This window comes from Sphaerodactylus townsendi, linkage group LG16, assembly GCF_021028975.2.
Source record: "Sphaerodactylus townsendi isolate TG3544 linkage group LG16, MPM_Stown_v2.3, whole genome shotgun sequence".
Taxonomy (NCBI): Eukaryota; Metazoa; Chordata; class Lepidosauria; order Squamata; family Sphaerodactylidae; genus Sphaerodactylus; species Sphaerodactylus townsendi.
In genome coordinates this window covers 22,987,585-23,006,142 of record NC_059440.1, presented here as the reverse complement: position 1 = coordinate 23,006,142, position 18,558 = coordinate 22,987,585, and the positions used below count along the sequence as shown (strand labels likewise).

General features: G+C 44.9%; 1 protein-coding gene across 3 annotated transcripts in view; it reads left to right on the top strand.

Moving 5' to 3' along the window:
- The window catches only part of FHAD1 (forkhead associated phosphopeptide binding domain 1), a 34,839-nt gene that overhangs the window by 9,622 nt on the left and 6,659 nt on the right, over positions 1 to 18,558 (top strand). For 2 of the 3 annotated variants that reach the window (XM_048519571.1, XM_048519572.1), the window contains exons 7-23: positions 39 to 162; positions 1,592 to 1,722; positions 2,677 to 2,742; positions 3,055 to 3,159; positions 4,361 to 4,468; positions 5,113 to 5,187; positions 5,661 to 5,813; positions 8,022 to 8,217; positions 9,424 to 9,494; positions 9,572 to 9,694; positions 11,077 to 11,184; positions 13,135 to 13,224; positions 13,563 to 13,788; positions 14,408 to 14,624; positions 15,391 to 15,497; positions 16,654 to 16,813; positions 17,720 to 17,852. In XM_048519571.1, the coding sequence (XP_048375528.1) occupies positions 39 to 162; positions 1,592 to 1,722; positions 2,677 to 2,742; positions 3,055 to 3,159; positions 4,361 to 4,468; positions 5,113 to 5,187; positions 5,661 to 5,813; positions 8,022 to 8,217; positions 9,424 to 9,494; positions 9,572 to 9,694; positions 11,077 to 11,184; positions 13,135 to 13,224; positions 13,563 to 13,788; positions 14,408 to 14,624; positions 15,391 to 15,497; positions 16,654 to 16,813; positions 17,720 to 17,852 (2,193 nt within the window). The remainder of the gene's footprint in view (positions 1 to 38; positions 163 to 1,591; positions 1,723 to 2,676; positions 2,743 to 3,054; positions 3,160 to 4,360; positions 4,469 to 5,112; positions 5,188 to 5,660; positions 5,814 to 8,021; positions 8,218 to 9,423; positions 9,495 to 9,571; positions 9,695 to 11,076; positions 11,185 to 13,134; positions 13,225 to 13,562; positions 13,789 to 14,407; positions 14,625 to 15,390; positions 15,498 to 16,653; positions 16,814 to 17,719; positions 17,853 to 18,558) is intronic. The other variant, XM_048519573.1, reaches the window with a different exon arrangement.

Below are 18,558 nucleotides of genomic sequence, written 5' to 3'. Positions count from 1 at the left end.
GATTTGACCGCCCTGTGTTTTTCTTTCTTTGGCCATAGGTTTCCTACCTGCAGCAAAACACAAGTGAAGTGTTGTGCCATTCCCTTTCTGAAAGAGACCTCCAAATTGCACACTGGAAGCAAGAAATTGAGAATTTGAAGAAAAACAATTCTCTGACTTCAGGTTAGTACAAACAGCAGAAAGCTCTCGGAGTATGGCTTGTTGCTTTATTTCTCTCCTCCACTGCTTATATTGCATGTATCTGAATTAGCAAATGCTTCCAGGTTATTAAACATATATCTCACGCTTTCTTTTGGGATGCTCTCAGGAAGACCGAGAGCTGCTTAGTCTCAACGTAACAATTTCATGCATCCTGTAGCAAACGATTAATTCAGCAGGAGCAGCAATTCTCAGTTGTTGCTCTCATTTATACTATTCCAGAAAATGCTCTGGGTCAGACGCCTTCTTGGACTCAGCCAGAAAGATTTAACATCCCCTTACTTACAGGCTATTGTTGTGCCTACATGCCTTGTTTGCTCATTTTATGTATCCATCATGTTGGTATGCTTGTAGTTTTTCTCCTTGGTATGCTTGTAGTTTTTCCCCTGAATAGTTTCATGAGATATGTTAGGCTAAGTCTTAGCCGCTAAGAGATGTCAGCTAGCTCCAGGTCACCCAGGAAGCTTCTGGGTGGAGCAGTATTTGCTGGGCTTTAAAAATCTTAAAAATCTCCAAAATATTTGAGAGTATGTGAGAATATGGTAGCCCGTGTTACCAAAAACATGGGACTTTTTCCCCTCTCCGCCCCCCCCCCCCCCCCACACACACACACACACTTCACCCCTATATTGCTGTGTCTCTCAGTGCTTGATGTCGGCTTGCCAGGGTGCTTTAGGTAAGAATCGGTTAATTTCAAGTGTTTTTGTTGTTTTTCAAAAGTTTGTTTTTTTGCTGGAGTTGGTTTGTGTACAGGTCTCAGTTTGTGGATTTTTGTGCTTACACTGAGATTCTTACATTTTACAAGGGTCAAGATTCTCATATTTTGCATAGTTCTTGGGTTTACGTAGGTTTTAGATTCTTAAATTTTACATTGGCTGGTTTTAGCAATCACCTTCCTGGGGGATGCTTCTCAGGTTTTACGAGGAGAGAGAGTCTTCTTTTCCATACACCATCTCCACCAATTCACAGAGGAAAAGGCAACTCCATTTATTATGCATTTTATGTAAACCCTTTTAGGCTTTATTCAGGATCAGAACTCTCAATCTTCTTTTTGAAGTCCTATTCATAAATTTCTTTACTTTAAGAATCTCTTGAATGTAGAATGTAGTTTGTTTTGTTTTTCCCCATAAATTCAGAGATGTGCAAACAGGAGGCCCGACTCCTCTGCATTCCAACAATCACTTGCACTGTGGATGGGCTGGGGTTGGGTTTTGGCCTGTGGACATCACAGATCCTCTTTGATCGATGTGAATAAATAATTTAATAAAGTTGGACTGTTTCATCTCCCAACTGAAGTGTTCGTTCTCCTTATTCTGTGTCTGCTGGCAAGAATGTGATTTGATTCGCTTTTCATCAGTCATCTACATTTGTTGATTTTTGTTTCCTCCCCCAGGCCTGGTGACCAGTTTGCAAAAAGATGTTACGTCCAAGGAGCAGAAGATACAGCAGCTGAAAACGGATGCTGAGAAATTGAGGCGAGAGATCAGGGAAAAGGACAGCCAGCTTGCTCATGTCTCCGCTCAGGTTAAAAATCATGTTTCCTGCTACTTGGACTGGGATGCTGGAGGGACGTGCATGGGGAATTGTCATTTTTTTTCTTTGCCAGTCTTCCAACCTCTTAAAAACTGTAAGTTTAGAACAGTGCTGATTCCACACCACATAAGGCACCAACACAAGGATCAAAGCCATCGTGGTGTAGTGGTTACGAGCAGGTAGATTCTATCCTGGAGAACCGGGTTTGATTCCCCACTCCTCCACCTGAGTGGCGGAGGCTTATCTGGTGAACCAGATGTGTTTCTGCACTCCTACATTCCTGCTGGTGACTTTGGGCTAGTCACAGTTCTCTCAGAACTCTCTCAGCCCCACCTACCTCACAAGGTGTCTGTTGTGGGGAGATGAAGGGAAAGGAGTTTGTAAGCCACCTTGAGTCTCCTTACAGAAGAGAAAGGTGGGGTATAAATCCAAACTCTTCTTCTTCTTCTTCAAAAATCCAGTGGCTTCCCAGCAGGTTTTTGTTCCTGCTGTTCCTTACACAAAGTTTTGTATTTTACCCAAAAATATGGACTTCCATCCTGTTTTCCTGCAGCTTGCCTGATCCTCCATTGCAAAATGTGTTCTTCCATCACAAGCTTTCTGAATCAGGGAGGAATTTGTCTTTCTCCTGCAGAACTGCATATTGGTTTTCTTTCTATCTGATCTTAGGAGCTAATCTAGCACAATAGCTAAGATCTTGTTTTCCCCTTCCTTTGCATAAGTCTTGAATATCTAGGGCTCTGGGCTTGGTTGAAGGCACTGGCTGAGAGCATTATTATTATTTATGTAAACAATCAATCATGTTTATTGCCTTTAGTCTGAAATAAGAGCCTTTTGCAGCTATAGATCGTTGGCGTAACAGTGAGTGCTATGCTGGGTATCATGCCAATGCAATAACCTCCCTCTTGCTTGATGTCTGATTGCCTTCGTTGCCGTTCCTTGCAGTGTTCTAGAATTAAAGATGAAATGAAGCGTGAATTCAGAGAGAGAGAAGTAAATGTCTATCAGAATGTGAGTTAGCATTCAGTTACCTTCCTTGTTTAGTGTGCCTGACAGCAGATTTTTAGAACTATGCCTCCTTGGGGGAAGGAGTTCCTAACCAGTTAACCATTTAAAAAAATAAAAAATAGACTGGATCTTGATGTCACTAACTTTATTTCTAGTTAGAGAAATGCCAGTTCTGTAGGAATTAGATAGAAGCCACAAGGCTAGACTGTCTTATAGACTGCATGTTTCTCTAACTTACTAATCTTGAAGCTGTCTTACACCTGTGAGCGATCTCCCCACTGTGAAACTGATTCTGTTTCTCTTGGTGTCTTCCAGCGTGTTGCTGAGCTTGAGCTGCAAGTAAAGAGAGCGGAAGAAGAAATACAGAAAGGCCGTGCTGAGCAGGGAACCTTAACCAAAAGGCTTGCAGAGAAAGCAAAGGTGATTTGGTCATTTTGCAAGAACTCCTTTGTCCTGAAGGGCAGCATGTGAACTCCGTCTGATAGGAAGGGTTTACCATTTCTCGCTGTACAAGACTGTTCCGGTCCAAATACCATTACGGACGTTCTGTTTTCTTGCCAAGTTTGTGTTTTCTATTTCTGGCTTTCCCCCCTACTTCTCAAGTGGCCAAAACATGCATGCAGTGTAGAGTTCAACCACTGTAAAGAGCATAGAACAGGAGATCCTGAGCAGTAAAGAGCACAGAATCGCTGTACAGAGCATAGACAGGAGATCCTGGCCTCCGGAGCAGCAGCATATAGCCCTGCTTTTCAGTGTCTGAGAGGTGTCCTGTCCCGCCACTATGAGCCTTTACTTAGGTCCTGAGCCCCATGGAATACCCACATGAAGTCCGTGGCCCTAATTCACATGTACAAGTGAGCTACTAGATGGAGTTGTCCAAATTCCTCCAGTGCTTTTCCTTGTTTGCTGGTTCCCCGCCAGATGGCGAGGAAATCACAAGTGAATAGTTCTCAAAGTTTGACTGCATCCAGCAGAGGGCAGGCGTGCCTGCAGATGCCGACGTGTAACACATAAAGAATTAGATGGATCAGGCTAGTTCATATCAAAAGATTTGATTCAGTTTACCAGTGACAGGAGATAAGCTTTTTTTTTAATGAGGTTGCTCTTTTCTGGATCGTTCAGTTTGACCAGGCTGGAAGTCATTTGATGGCTGTTTTGATTTCTCTTCCCAAGCTGCAGAGGATTCGTAAAAATTTAAGTGCCCCTTCAACAAAGGTGAATGAGGGTACAAAAGTGGTGTAGTGGTTAAGAACAGGTGCACTCTATTCTGGAGAACCGGGTTTGATTCCCCGCTCTGCCAGCTGAGCTTCGGAGGATTATCTGGTGAAGCAGATTAGCTTGTGCACTCCAACACATGCCAGCTGGGTGGCCTTGGGCTAGTCACAGTTCTTCAGAACTCTCTCAGCCCCACTCACCTCACAGGGTGTTTTCTGGGGCGGGGGGCGGGAGGAGCTTTTAAGTCCCTTTGAGTCTCCTTGCAGGAGAGAAAAGGGAAATATAAATACAAACTCTTCTTCTTCTAAACCGTGTGTTCATGACTAATGCCATATGAATGTTTTTCTCCCCCTGTATTGGTCAAGCCAGCACAACTTTGCTTTCCCCCCCTTCTCCCATGTTCCAGGCTGCAGAGGAGCTGCAAAAGGAGTGTGAGAGGAAATCGCAGCAGTTACAGGAAATGAGACGTCGAGAACGCCTTGCCAAGTCTGACCTGGAGGCTGCCGACGTTCAGGTAGGCCACGGCTCAACCTGATTTGCAGCTCAGTGGAAGGGCATGATTGCTTTGTGCATCTAAAGCTATCTTCAGTTTGGGAGTCTGCACACTGTAAAGGACCAAATAGGTCCAAGTGCCAGAAGTCCCATCACCAGAGTTCCCAGCATTTAAAAAAGCATTTAATTATCAAGCATGTGGAGCCCCAACTCAGAATGGGTAGGGTGGGGGGGGCGGGGGGTTAAACCCCTTCCCAGAGTGTTCTCCTACCTTACCTGGATGGCCCAGCCTAGCCTGATCTGGTCACATCTCAGAAGCTAAGGTTAGTATTTCCAAGGAATACCAGGGTCATAATGCAGAGGAAGACCATAGCAAACCGTCTTTGCTAGTCTCTTGCCTTGGCAACCTTACAGGGTCGCCACAGGTCAGCTACAACTTGGTAGCACTTTACACACACACACACACACACACACACCCTTTCATATCACTCTTTGCCTCCCACCTGATTTGGCCTTGACAGGACTGAGAAGCCCTCTGCCTAAGAGTGGCTGTTCAGCCCTCCTCTCTGCAATTGTGGGGCAAGAAATAGAGGTGTCAACAAGTGACTGAATTATTCCACTGTTAGTGGTTTTTCAGCCTTCCATTGCTTCCCCGCCCCCTTATAGGCGCAGCATTTCAGAAGCCAAATTATTGAAAGCCTTTTTTCACAACTTCCAGAGATGTCAGTGTCGGATCAACAGGTGAGGTCCATTTCAGAGTTGTGTGGTATCATGTGCATCTGTGGGTTTGGAAATAACCATTCGGCTGGGAGGGGGGTAGACATCCAGGCAATAAAGGGCAAAATATTGAGGAGGAGGCGGCGGCGGCGGCGGCGGGTGGACGGCGGCGGGTGGACGGCGGCAGCGGCGGCACCTTTCTCTCCTGTAAGGAGTCTCAAGGTGGCGTACATGCTTCTTTCCCTTCCCCTCCCCACAACAGACACCTGGTGAGGTGGGTGGGGCTGCGAGAGTTCTGAGAGAACTGTGACTGGCCCAAGGTCACCCAGCAGGGATGTAGGAGTGCGGAAACATACCTGGTTCACCAGATAAGCTTCTGCCACTCAAGTGGAGGAGTGGGGAATCAAACCTTAGTTCTCCAAATTAGAGTCCACCTGCTCCTAAGCACTACACCATGCGGGCTTTCCTGAATGTGTTGCTTCTTTTCTCCTTGCCAGATCATGGAGAAGATCAGTGAAATTAAGGGGAGCACCCAGGGTGTTTTCCAGATGGAGAAGTTGCCGAGGGAGGAAATCCATCTCAAGACATCTAAAGAGGAAGCAATAACTGAGCAATTTGAGCTGCTGAAGGAATCATTGGATGGACTTCAGGTAATGCCAACTGTATGCATTTTTGAAAATAAATACAGTGGGCTAACCCACACTTGAGAGACCTTTAAGCTTGGGTTTCCTTCAGCGGTTAAAGCAACCTCAAGGACTCCTTGCCTAACACAGTGAGGCTGGGGGTGGGGGGAGCCAGGGGCCAGCCCCACTAGATCAAGCTGGAATCATTGCACCAAGTGGCAAGACGAAGGCAGGTTCTCAGCAGCCTAGATGAAAGCTGTTGAGGGGTTGCCAGTTCCCTGGGTGGGGCGTGGTGTTGGCTAGCAAGGGGTGGCAGGACCCAGAAAAGATGTTGGTGGCTTGGTGGAGCCAGAGTGGGAGTGTCTTTGTGATGTCATTACTGCGGCCCCTTCTGCACATGCAGAATAATGCACTTTCCGTCCACTTTCACAATTGTTTGTAAGTGAAGAAGAAGAAAAGGAAGAGTTTGGATTTATATCCCCCCTTTCTCTCCTGTAGGGGACTCAAAGAGGCTTACAATCTCCCTGCACTTCCCCCCTCACAACAAACACCCTGTGAGGTAGGTGGGGCTGAGAGAGCTCCGAGAAGCTGTGACTAGCCCAAGGTCACCCAGCTGGCGTGTGCAGGAGTGTGGGAGTGTACAGGCTAATCTGAATTCCCCAGATAAGCCTCCACAGCTTGGGCGGCAGTGCTGGGAATCAAACCCAGTTCCTCCAGATTAGATACACGAGCTCTTAACCTCCTACGCCACTGGATTTTGCTATTCTGCACAGTGAAATCCAGCTGCAACGTGCATTGAAAGTGGATTGAAAGTGCATTATTCTGCATGTGTGGAAGGGGCCTGAGCAACAGCACTTATCCCACGGCTCATGGCCAGTAAAAAGAGCAGGGAGAAAGCTGAATAAACCTCGACACAGCACCTTTTCCATACCTTGCAGCAAAAGTATATACCTTTTTCAGAATATGAAATTAATATTACCAAGTTTTTTCATGGCCCCTTAAAGATTCACTGATTTCTTAAGCATAAGCGTTTATTGGCTAGAGCTCGCTTCATCAGAGATAGGTATTCTGCATCTGGCGGATGGATACACACAATGGCATGGGGGCGGGGGAACGTCAAGGAGCAGTGAAAAACCAGAGTGTAGCTGCAGCTTAATGTTTCTGAAGGTGTGTGGTTTGCCCATCGATACTGATCCCCTGTGAAGAAAGTACATTCATTCCTTTAAGTTTACTTAGAGAGACCATTTATCTTAGATGGCAACCACTTGGTCTTAGCAACCTTTTGGCCATCATTAAAGTTGTAAACTGTGTTTGTGTTTACACCACGGAAATTGGCTTTCACAAGACCGCATTTGTAAACCTGACAAATGGGTCTTAATCACCAAGAGTGATCAGGTAGGGGTCATTCCCCCCCTTCCTGGACTAGGAGAGGAGATGCCATAAAAGCCCTGACATGAGACTTCAGACTTAGAGATTTCAGACTTGCAAACTTGCTGCAAAATTCATTCATCTGCTTTTGGGCTGGATAGCCCTTCGTGGTATTTGTATTTTTATACTTGGAACTGTTTAGAGCTCAGAGAGAAACCTGTTTGTATTTTCTTTAATTTTCTTTCTTTTTAATAAAATTTTAAAAACTCAGCTGTTTGAGAGTATCTGGATCAAGGACCCTGTTTCTCGGTACGTTGCTGGAAAAAGGGCAAACCCCCCCACCTTTTTCCTTCACACCCCCTATCACGGGAGCCTTAGTATATGCTAGTTCTGTTCCTCCATTCTCCCCCTCACAAGTGATTTATGATGGGTGCCCCCAAGGACCACTTGTGGCATCCCACAACTTTCCGGTCAGTGTACCCCACTGGGGTAGGAAATCTCAGAACCCATTACAGCCCCTTGGTGGGGGAAGTATGTGTATGTGAGAGGCAGACACACAGACAGTTCCCAAAATTTCTCCTCAATTTAACCTGGTATTTTTCCCAAACTGTTGAAAATTGGGGCTTGAGAAGTCTGTTGATTTGTCTGAGTTCCTCAGTGTCATGAAACAATAAGAAGGCCGCTGAAATAAGTTGGCAAAATGATTGATAGCCAAATTAGCCAGGTGCTGTGGCAATAATCCGCATTCTTTTGTGGGAAAGCATTTGTTGTTTTCATTGCTGGGTAGGGGCGTGAGTGATCCACACCAACCATCTACGCTTGGGGTATTTTAGCTCTTTCCCCTTCCCACCATTGTTTCTTTATTAGACTTTTTTGAAAACCTCCTACTGCAGCAGCAGCTTGAGAAAGGAGGTCTGCAGTCTTCAAAACTTATGCCTCACCCCACCAGTCTCGTGGATCCAGAGCTCGGCGGCCGAAGTCCTGTGCAGCTTGCTGAGCTGGGTGGATGCGGTGGAACGTCTCTTGTTGGATGTGGGACTTGACATCTCTGACTCTGAGAAAGGTTCTCTTCTTTCCATCCTGTTTCCTTTTAGCAGCCCGCTTATGCCTTAGGTCTCATGGGCTGAGAATCAGCCTCATAGTCATGTGATGTGACCAAGGATGCAGTCAGGTTTCTCAACCATGTTGTTTCGATTTTAAGCCCTCTAGTTCCTGGCAAGGGTTCTCTTCCACTTGAAATGAAACTTTGGTCGCTGTTCATGCTAATGAATTGCTTCTATTAAAATGGGTGCTGGTTCTTCCTGTTACTTATGAGAAGCCAGCTTTCTATCCCACTTTTCTCTCAGAACGCTGTTTTATCATCCTCCATTTTCTCACAGCAGCGACAACCCTATGAGGTAGGTCAGGTTGGCAGTATGTAATGGGCCCCAGATCACCCAGGGAGCTTCCATAATAGGTGTGGGGGTTCACACGATCTTTGCTCAAGGAAGGTTAGCTTGAAAGAGGATAACCAAGCTCCTGTCTTGGTAGGGGGAAGGCAGGATATAAATGTAATGGAATAAATAAAAATAAATAACAAGGCCATCCAATGAACTTCTTGTTTACTAAGTGGGATATGGAAGCCAGATCTCCCCACTGACTTCTCTTTTTTTTTCAGAGTTTTATTTTTTTTATTTTTTTATTTTTTATTATACAAGAGTCAGATGATAACAAAAATCAAAGCATGAATATTGAAAGAATTAACTCAAATGCTCCATAAATTCCATATAATCCATGCAAAATTATCCTAACATTTTGTCTATTTAATAATATCCTCCTCTAATACAAATACATTGCTATTCTTGTCCTATGTAAACCCTCCACCCATCCCCTCTGTATCCCCACCCCACCCCCACCCCAGACTTCCACTCTACATTCCTTGTATATAACATTTCTATAGTTAAAACAAAAAGTTAACTTTTTATTAAATCTCCTATCTTAAATCATTAATATCAAGCTGGACATATTGTCATGTCGTAAGTTTCTAAAATATAGTCTGACCATGGTTGCCATATCAGTTTATGCTGTTCTAAATTACCATTTTTAATTGAAATGATATTTGGTCCATAATGTACAATTGTTGCATCTTATGTATCCATTAGTCCATTGTCGGGATTTTTTCGGTTCTCCACATCTGTGCCATTACGATCCGGGCTGCAGAGATCATGTGAAACAATAGGTGTTTACAGTGATTTGATCTCCCCACTGACTTCTCTTTTTTTTTGGTAAGGAATGACCTTCTACATGAAGAAGCTGCTGAACAACCATTTGAACACCACAGGCAAGCTTCAGATGGTGCAGGTGAGAGGCCTGTCCCCTGACTAGCGCCTGTAAGTTGGCTTGACCTGTGCTCTGATTGTTTGACTCTTTCATCACAGACCCAGCTAAGGATGGCAGAGGAGTCTCAGCATTCTCTGCTGTGGGAGAAGATGAATGAAGTGAAAGCCGGACTCCAGAAGGAGTTTCAGGACAAAGAGCAAATGTTTCTGAACAGAGTGAAGGTACGGGTCGGGAGCGCTGGTTGCGTCTCATGAATCCTAGCACGCAAAGCCAGTGTGGTGTAGTGGTTAAGAGCAGGTGGATTCTAATCTGGAGAACCGGGTTTCATTCCCCACTCCTCCACCTGAATGGCAGAAGTTTATATGGTGAACCAGATATGTTTCCGCACTCTTACATTCCTGTTGGGTGACCTTAGGCTAGTCACAGTTCTTTCAGAACTCTCTCAGCCCCAACTACCTCACAAGGTGTCTGTTGTGGGGAGAGGAAGGGAAAGGAGCTTGTAAGCCACCTTGAGACTTCTTACAGGAGAGAAAGATGGGGTATAAATCCAAACTCCTCCTCTTCTATTACAGCATGCATTGCTCTTAACATAAGAACATAAGAACAAGCCAGCTGGATCAGACCAGAGTCCATCTAGTCCAGCTCTCTGCTACTCACAGTGGCCCACCAGGTGCCTTTGGGAGCTCACATGCAGGATGTGAAAGCAATGGCCTTCTGCGGCTGTTGCTCCCGAGCACCTGGACTGTTAAGGCATTTGCAATCTCAGATCAAAGAGGATCAAGATTGGTAGCCATAAATCGACTTCTCCTACATAAATCTGTCCAAGCCCCTTTTAAAGCTATCCAGGTTAGTGGCCATCACCACCTCCTGTGGCAGCATATTCCAAACACCAATCACACGTTGCGTGAAGAAGTGTTTCCTTTTATTAGTCCTAATTCTTCCCCCCAGTATTTTTAATGGATGCCCCCTGGTTCTAGTATTGTGAGAAAGAGAGAAAAATTTCTCTCTGCCAACATTTTCTACCCCATGCATAATTTTATAGACTTCAATCATATCCCCCCCTCAGCCGTCTCCTCTCCAAACTAAAGAGTCCCAAACGCTCTCTTCATAAGGAAGGTGCTCCAGTCCCTCAATCATCTTCCATGCAAGTTCTCCAGATGACTTGTTTTAGATCCCACTGAAGCACCTATAGAAAGGGAAGGCGATTGTAAGCCACTTTGAGACCCCTTAATGTGAAAAAAGGCAGGGTATAAAAGCCAACTCTTCCTCTTCAAATACGGTGCAATAAAAGCTATATCTAGAGACACACAAATGAGAGCAACAAGCTTTTGTAAATAGTTTCAGGCGAGTAGTCATGTTAGTCTGTGATAAGTGTTGTGCTCTGTAGTTTTGATATTTCCAACCCTTCTTCTAAGTTATATGATCAGCAACCCAGTCATACCCTCTTTTCAGTATCATGATGTTTTCCTAATGTCAGACTGTGCGTAGCTGACAAATTAACACCCTAGAATCCTCACATTCATCAGTTAATCTGTCCTCAGGCAATTTATACTTTTGTTTGTCTAAGGAAATGTTCCCAGATTAAATGAAAACTTTCCCCCAGGTTCTGGAGGAGACAGCTGGCCAGGAGAAAGAAAAATTGAACAACCTTATAGAGAAAGAAAAGAAAAAAGTCCAAGATTTGAAAACTCAGATGGGACAGTTGGCTGAGGTTTGTAGAAGTCCAGGGAAGTTGACTTACATCATCTTTTGCAACATGTGCAAGGATTTATTCCAGTCAATAATTGAAATTTAGGAATATATTTAGAGTTTTATGGAATTGTGTCAGAATCCAGGGTTCAGAAAGTCTGAGTTAATGTTCTGTCTTCTGTCCTCAGTATATATTTTTAAATATTGTTCCTTTGGATAATTCCCCCTCCCAATTATTCTCAAAACAATTTGTATAAGAAAGGACAGCGTGAAAGTAATAATTGTTGTGAGATATTAAGTCGTGATAGACATCCTCCCTTCTCCAGGAAATGGTAGATTGGGGGGTGGGGAAGGTTTGTATAATTTACTAGTTATAAAGTAAGTTGTTCTCTCCTGCAGGAGACTCAAACGGGTTTACAATCTCCTTGCCCTTCCCCCCTCACAACAAACACCCTGTGAGGTGGGTGGGGCTGAGAGAGCTCAGAAGAGCTGTGACTAGCCCAAGGTCACCCAGCTGGCGTGTGTGGGAGTGTACAGGCTAATCTGAATTCCCCAGATAAGCCTCCATAGCTCAGGCAGCAGAGCTGGGAATCAAACCCAGTTCCTCCAGATTAGATACATGAGCTCTTAACCTCCTACGCCACTGCTGCTCCTAGAGGATGATAGACATCCTCCCTTCTCCAGGAAATGGTAGATTGGGGGGTGGGGGAGGTTTGTATAATTTACTAGTTATAAAGTAAGTTGTAGAAAACGATTAAGGCCCCAGGCTACTGATAACAACAAGGACAGGTGTGGCCTTGGTTCCAAGCATGGGATGTCAGGTCCAAGCATGGGAGCCAGGCCTGACAACATGGTACTTTAAAACCTCCTTTGACCAATGTGGTTATATTTTGCATTTCAAGATGCTCCACTGAATCCTGGCTGCATTGAACTGTCTGGACTGAAGCCATGTGGGTGTGTTGTAGTGTTTGGGCTTTGGGCAGTATGTAAGGTGACTCAGGAGGCATTCACCATGTATAGTCAGAGGTCTGAACAAGCCCCAGAGCTTAAAAAAAATCTGTCCAAAGTGAGTGCAGAAAGAGTAAGAAGAGAGCACAACCATAGAGCTGGTTGGGTTTAGTAAGCAGAAATCTCAAGTTAAGGTTCACCACTGAAGGCGTGCCAAGAAGTGGAGGAGTCTCCTTACATGATAGCTCCTTACATGATAGGAGAGCCAGCATGGGGTAGTTGTTAAGAACAGGTCGGTTCTAATCTGGAGAACCGGGTTTGATTTCCCCACTCCTCCACCTGAGTGGCAGAGGTTTACCTGGTGAACCAGATACTTTTCCGCACTCCTACATTCCTGCTGGGTGACCTTGGGCTAGTTACAGTTCTCTCAGAACTTTCTCAGGCCCACCTACCTCCCAAGGTGTCTGTTGTGGGGAGAGGGAGGGAAAGGAGCTTGTAAGCCACCTTGAGTCTCCTTACAGGAGAAAAAGGTGGGGTATAAATCCAAACTCTTCTCCTTCTTTTTGTAGCATGTCAAAGTTGAAAATGTATCTCATCTTGTAAAAGCTGAGTTAAAACATTCTCAGTTCCTCACATGCTGGCACCAGCTTCTTTGCAAACTCATGTCAAGGATTCCTTAGCACAAGAGCAAGCAAATGTTTGATAATTAAGCTAGGAATGAACGAGGGAGGGGATTTGGTTGTTTTTCGCATTTAGACAATTCCTCGTGCTTTAATGCCCTGAAGAACTTCTGCACATGCAGAATATTGCACTTTCAATCCACTTTCACAATTGTTTGCAAGTGGATTTTGCTATTCCACACAGTAAAATCCAGCTGCAAAGCATATCGAAAGTGGATTGAAAGTGCAATATTCTGCATGTGTGGAAGGGGCCATTGGGCTACAGTTTCCCGAACCTGCTCTCAGATGGCCAATAATAATCCATGCTTTGTTCTACAGTATCTTGATACCCTCTTCTGTTGCAGGTAACAAAACATAAAACTGAATTGGAGGAAGCTTTAAATGCTAAGCTGATAGACACTTTGGAAAGCCTGGAAGAGACCGAGAGGAGAAAGGTAATCACTGCAGAGCAGGGGCAGAAAGAAAATCCTATTTTGTACATCAGCAGCTACAAGCCCTGGGCCAAATCCAGCCCTGTGAAAGTTGATATCTGCCAGCTCAGTGTGCATGGGGCAGCAGCTGCTTGAGTGGCAGGTGCCACTGGAGGGAGGGTTTTTTTGCAAACACTTGTGAAAGTGGATTGAAAGTGCATTATTCTGCATGTGCGGAAGGGGCCTGAGTCGCCACTTTGCCCGGCAACTCTCCTAGCCTCGCTCCCTGTGGATTTAGTGTAGAGTCAGCCACGTGTGGAGCAGCCGGCTTTTGCGACAACTCTGAACACATTTTTTTCCAGGTGGTGGCAGAAGAGAAGTTGACCATCTGGGAGAAACGTCTGAAAAGCCTCGAGAGTGAAAAAGAAATACAGAAACAAAAGCATCAAGAGGAGTTTGCGGAATATAAGGAACAGATCAAGCAACATTCTCGGACGATCGTAGCGATGGAAGGAAGACTGTCCGAGGCTGCCCAGTACCTGAAAAAGGTGAAGGAGGAAAATCTCAGACTTCGACAGCAAATAGAAGGTTGGTATTGGAGACAAAGAGGCTCTTTTTGTCTACTCTTCTCAGCAAACTGTTGCATGTGGAGCTGGTTCTCCTACATAAGGTGCTTATTTATTTACCAGCTGCGTACAAAGGAACTTTAGTGTAGTGAGGACAGAGGTATATCGAGGGAAAACGTAGCCTGGTGCAAAATCTGAGTTTTGACAGGGGGTTGGACTTGATGGCCCTTGGGGTCTCTTCCAATTCTATGATTCTAAGCTTTGAATCGAATGGGAGATCACATGAGTGAAAGTTCTGGGGGCCTAGTTGGAGTCTGTGTTGAGGGTGACAACAGATCTTAGCTACCCTATTGGTACTAGCAGCAGTATGATTTCCTGTTGCTTTGGTTACAGTAATCATCAGATGGGACTTACTTGGCAATTATTTGTCTCTACACACAGACTACTAGTGCTTTGGCAGTTCTATGTCCTGTAACAGAGGTTTTGCTGTTAATGCACCATTTAAGGAGCTCTGTCCAAAACTTTGTTTGGAATTCAGGACCACTTGCTTAGATATGAAAGCTGAAATTCTGCCAAATGTTTGAGACCCAGCAGTGACGAAGTTCAGTTTTTGTGTGTGCGTTTTTTGGCTTTTTCTTCAGAAATGCAAAGGGAATCTTCCAAGTCTAAGCCATCCATTTTACAAGAAGTGTCTAAGCCGTCTGTTTCACAAGAGGTTTCTAAGCCATCCATTTCACAAGAGTTTTCTGTGCCGCTCGTTTCACAAGAGGTTTCTAAGCCATCCGTTTCGCAAGAGGTTTTTATGCCATCCCGATCACAAGAGGTTTCTTGCACCAAAGGGGACTATTTTTTTATGATGTAAGGAGATGAGTATTTTTTTTTGTTTCCATTGAGCTTTGATCAGAAGCCATAAGCAGGCGGTGAAATGTTGCAAATAGTCTGAATAATTTTGCTAAGAATAAATAGTTGGATGTCTGTCTGTCATCTTGGCAATCGGAGCTGAATGTATACAAGGAATCCATACATCAGAAAGAGGCCTGCAGTGCTGTGAATGCACTTTGAGCTTTCTATTTAACACGTGCACTTGTAGTGCAACTGGCTAATTAAATAATGATGGGCTGTGGTCATGCTGTCCCAAAACTAGCCGCTCCACTATGGCTGCTGCCACCACCTTACTTCCCCCTGTCTAGGAACCAAGGGCCCCTGAGACCGGAGGAGATTACAGCTGCAAGACATGGAAGCTGCAGATGTGTCCTGCCAAATGAGAAATATGGCTTTAGCATATCACCATTTAGTTCACTGGTATGCTACAGTCATGCATACATCAGCAAGAAAGCTCAAGTCATATTTGCAGGCATGGGGAGCCTCTGTATTTAATGCATGTTCATGCAAACCTCATTATGATGAACTATACTATGAACCCTACTATATCTGTAGTACAAATTCACCCCAGCCTTGATGAGAACCAGAGAATGATCATGAAACTTACATGGGTTTAAGGGGTTTTAGGTTCCTAAGAATGTATTAAGTTTATCGAGATAATTTACTTAAATTGAGTTTTGAAATGCTTTTGTGTGTTCTGTTTTGTTTTGTTTTTGTTTTGTTTTTGTTTCGTGAACTCCAGGGAAAAATTAGCATCCGCGAGGCAAGAAGTCTTATCAAAACACACCATAATCTTGGAATTAAAGAAGGAGCTCTCGGAAGCCAAAGCCAGGATGTCCGACATAATTGGTTTGTGAAATGTCAGGGTGTTAACAAATGCATTTTTTAATCCCTTCTTTCCATTAAAATGCAGAGAATAGATTAGAAATAGAATAGATTCCTGGCCCATAAAGTATCCCGCTGTGCTTAATTAGGTCTAGAACCATTTTGTCATTGGCCCAGCCTGGTGGAATGCTCTGTCCAATGAATTGCTGGATTTATCTCAGTTCCACAAGGCCTGTAAGGCGGAGCTGTTCCACCAGGCTTATAGATGAGGGCAGCAATGGAGTTTGATCCATCTTGGCTGGCTGCCTTTCCCTTCTCTTTCCTTCTGTTTTGTACTGTGGGCTAAGGGAACTGAAGAGGGCCTCCTTCACTGGCAAGCTTTGGCCCCTTCCACAGAATAATGCACTTTCAATCCACTTTCACAATTGTTTTCAAGTGGATTTTGCTCTTCTGCACAGTAAAATCCAGGTGCAAAGTGCATTGAAAATGGATTGAAAGTGCATTATTCTGCATGTGCGGAAGGGGCTTTTGTCAGAGTAAACGTCTCCAGTCTCCCAAGTCTGGTTTCAAGCCTGGGATTGCCTGCTAGCTCACATGCACCTTTCCTTTGCTGTAACTTGGACACAGGGCTATCTGTGTGTTTGAAGAAGAGGAGGAGGAGGAGTTTGGATTTTTATCCCCCCTTTCTCTCCTGCAGGAGACTCAAAGGGGCTTACAATCTCCTTGCCCTTCCCCCCTCACAACAAACACCCTGTGAGGTGGGTGGGGCTGAGAGACCTCAGAAGAGCTGTGACTAGCCCAAGGTCACCCAGCTGGCGTGTGTGGGAGTGTACAGGCTAATCTGAATTCCCCAGATAAACCTCCACAGCTCAGGCAGCAGAGCTGGGAATCAAACCCGGTTCCTCCAGATTAGATACATGAGCTCTTAACCTCCTACGCCACTGCTGCTCCTCAGTGGCGTAGGAGATTAAGAGCTCATGTATCTAATCTGGACACTCAGTTCTCCAGTTCAGAGTCAAACAAACCTGGTCACTGCTCATGTGGAAGAGTGGGTTATTAACAGTGTTCACCAGATTAGTGTCCGCTGGTAATCTGGAGGAGTGGGGAATCCAGCCAGGTTTTCCAGATCACAGTCCACCGGCACCACTCTTAACCACTATGCTACGCTGACTCTTTGTAGGAGAACTGAGTGAAAAGCAAAAGATGGAACTGGAGCAGAAGCGCAGTCTTGTACTTAGCCAAGCACAAGAACTCAACCACCTTCAAGAGAAGCTATATGAGATGTCCAAGCTGGTGGACCGGAAGGACGCAAACCTTAACTCTGCAAATGAAGAATTAAGGTAAGAGCTGCCCTGGTGTAAAAGAGGAAGGCAGAAAAAACAACCCCAAAGGTACTGGGGAGTTACTGAAGTACCTATAACTTCTTGCTCCAGAACCCAGGGAACATTTAGCAAACTCAGCTCTTTATCCATAAAGTCCTTGTAGTGACACTTTGCTGGTTGAAATGTAGTGCTGAAATAATGCTTAAATTAGCACTTTGGGCAGAACAGAATTTGGCCTTGATGTTCCCAGACTCTTCAACCCTCAAATGCTTAAATGCTTAAATGTTTAAATGTATAAAATGCTTAAATGCCACAAGTGCCAGTTTGTAATGATGCACCACTGGTGGGAAGAAGTACTATGTGGCATGCAGAGATTGGCCTCCACGAACAAGAACATTTGAACCATGAAATAATGCTTAAATTAGCACTTCGGACAGAACAGAATTTGGCCTTGATGTTCCCAGACTCTTCAACCCTCAAATGCTTAAATTCGGGGGGGCGGGGGGGGCAGGTGCCCCCCCTCCCCTCGTGATCCAGGCGAATGGTGCCTGGGTTGTCTGCCCCCACTGGCAAGCCCCAAGTGCCAGTTTGTAATGATGAACCACTGGGGAGAAGAAGTACTATATGGCATGCAGAGATTGGCCTCCACGAACAAGAACATTTGAACCATGTTTTTAACAAACACCTCTGGGGTTGCAGAGGTAGCTTGCCAGTGAAGCCCAGGTAAAAAGACATGGGCTCAGAACACGACATCCGTCACTTTAAGGCCCCTTCCACACACGCAGAATAATGCACTTTCAATCCACTTTGCAGCTGGGTTTTCCTGAGCGGAATAGCAAAATCTACTTGCACACAATTGTGAAAGTCTTCCACCCTCCATCACTTACTCTTCTTCTTGCAAAATGTTTTCCTTTTTGCATGCAGGAACTCTAGAGAGAAATTAAAAGAGCTAAAGGCGGAAGTGCAAAGAAAGGCAAGCCTCCTCGAGAAAAGTGTCCAACACAAGAGCAGTCAGACAAACAGCACCCTGCCAGAAGGAAGCCCTGCTACCAGAAAGGCAAGTCTGATGCTTGCAGGGCAGAACGCAGCAGACTGGGAAGCTGTTTTGCAAGCCGGGGTGGGATTCACCTTCCCTGGGAAGCTCTTGAGAAGCCAAAACATTAGGCTGTGACGATTCTGTCAAACTCTCCTGACCATAAAATCTCTCCTGAAAGATCAGCTGCCAACTGGTGGCTTGTTTTGACTTCACAACACAGTGGCGGCAAAAGCACACTTGTATCATCAGAAGGCCGTTTGTGTTAAAATTGCTGTAAAGTTGCAGGAGGACTCGGGACAGCTTTGGATTTTCAGAATGTTCATTCGTAGTCTTCAAAAGCCTCCACAGCTCAAGTGGCAGAGCGGGGAATCAAACCCGGTTCTTCAGATTAAAGTGCACCTGCTCTTAACCACTACACCACACTGGCTCTCAAGCAGGTACACTTCGACTGAGCAACTTCATTTAGTCTGGGCTTGTATCTAATAACCTCTTGATGACCTGATAAAAGTGCAGATAAAATAAAAGGTGGCAGGCACTAAGATAGGCGTTTGGTTGTAATGGGCCTCATTTTGGGAATATGGTTCAATGAAAGATGCTTGCAGGGGTTTCATCCTCTTCCTGCATCCCAGAAGTTCTAGTCAGGCATCACTCGATTAAACTTTCTTGGTTGGTTTTCAACCAAAAACAACAAAGACCAATATAAATTAACCTGTCCGTCTGAAGTTTC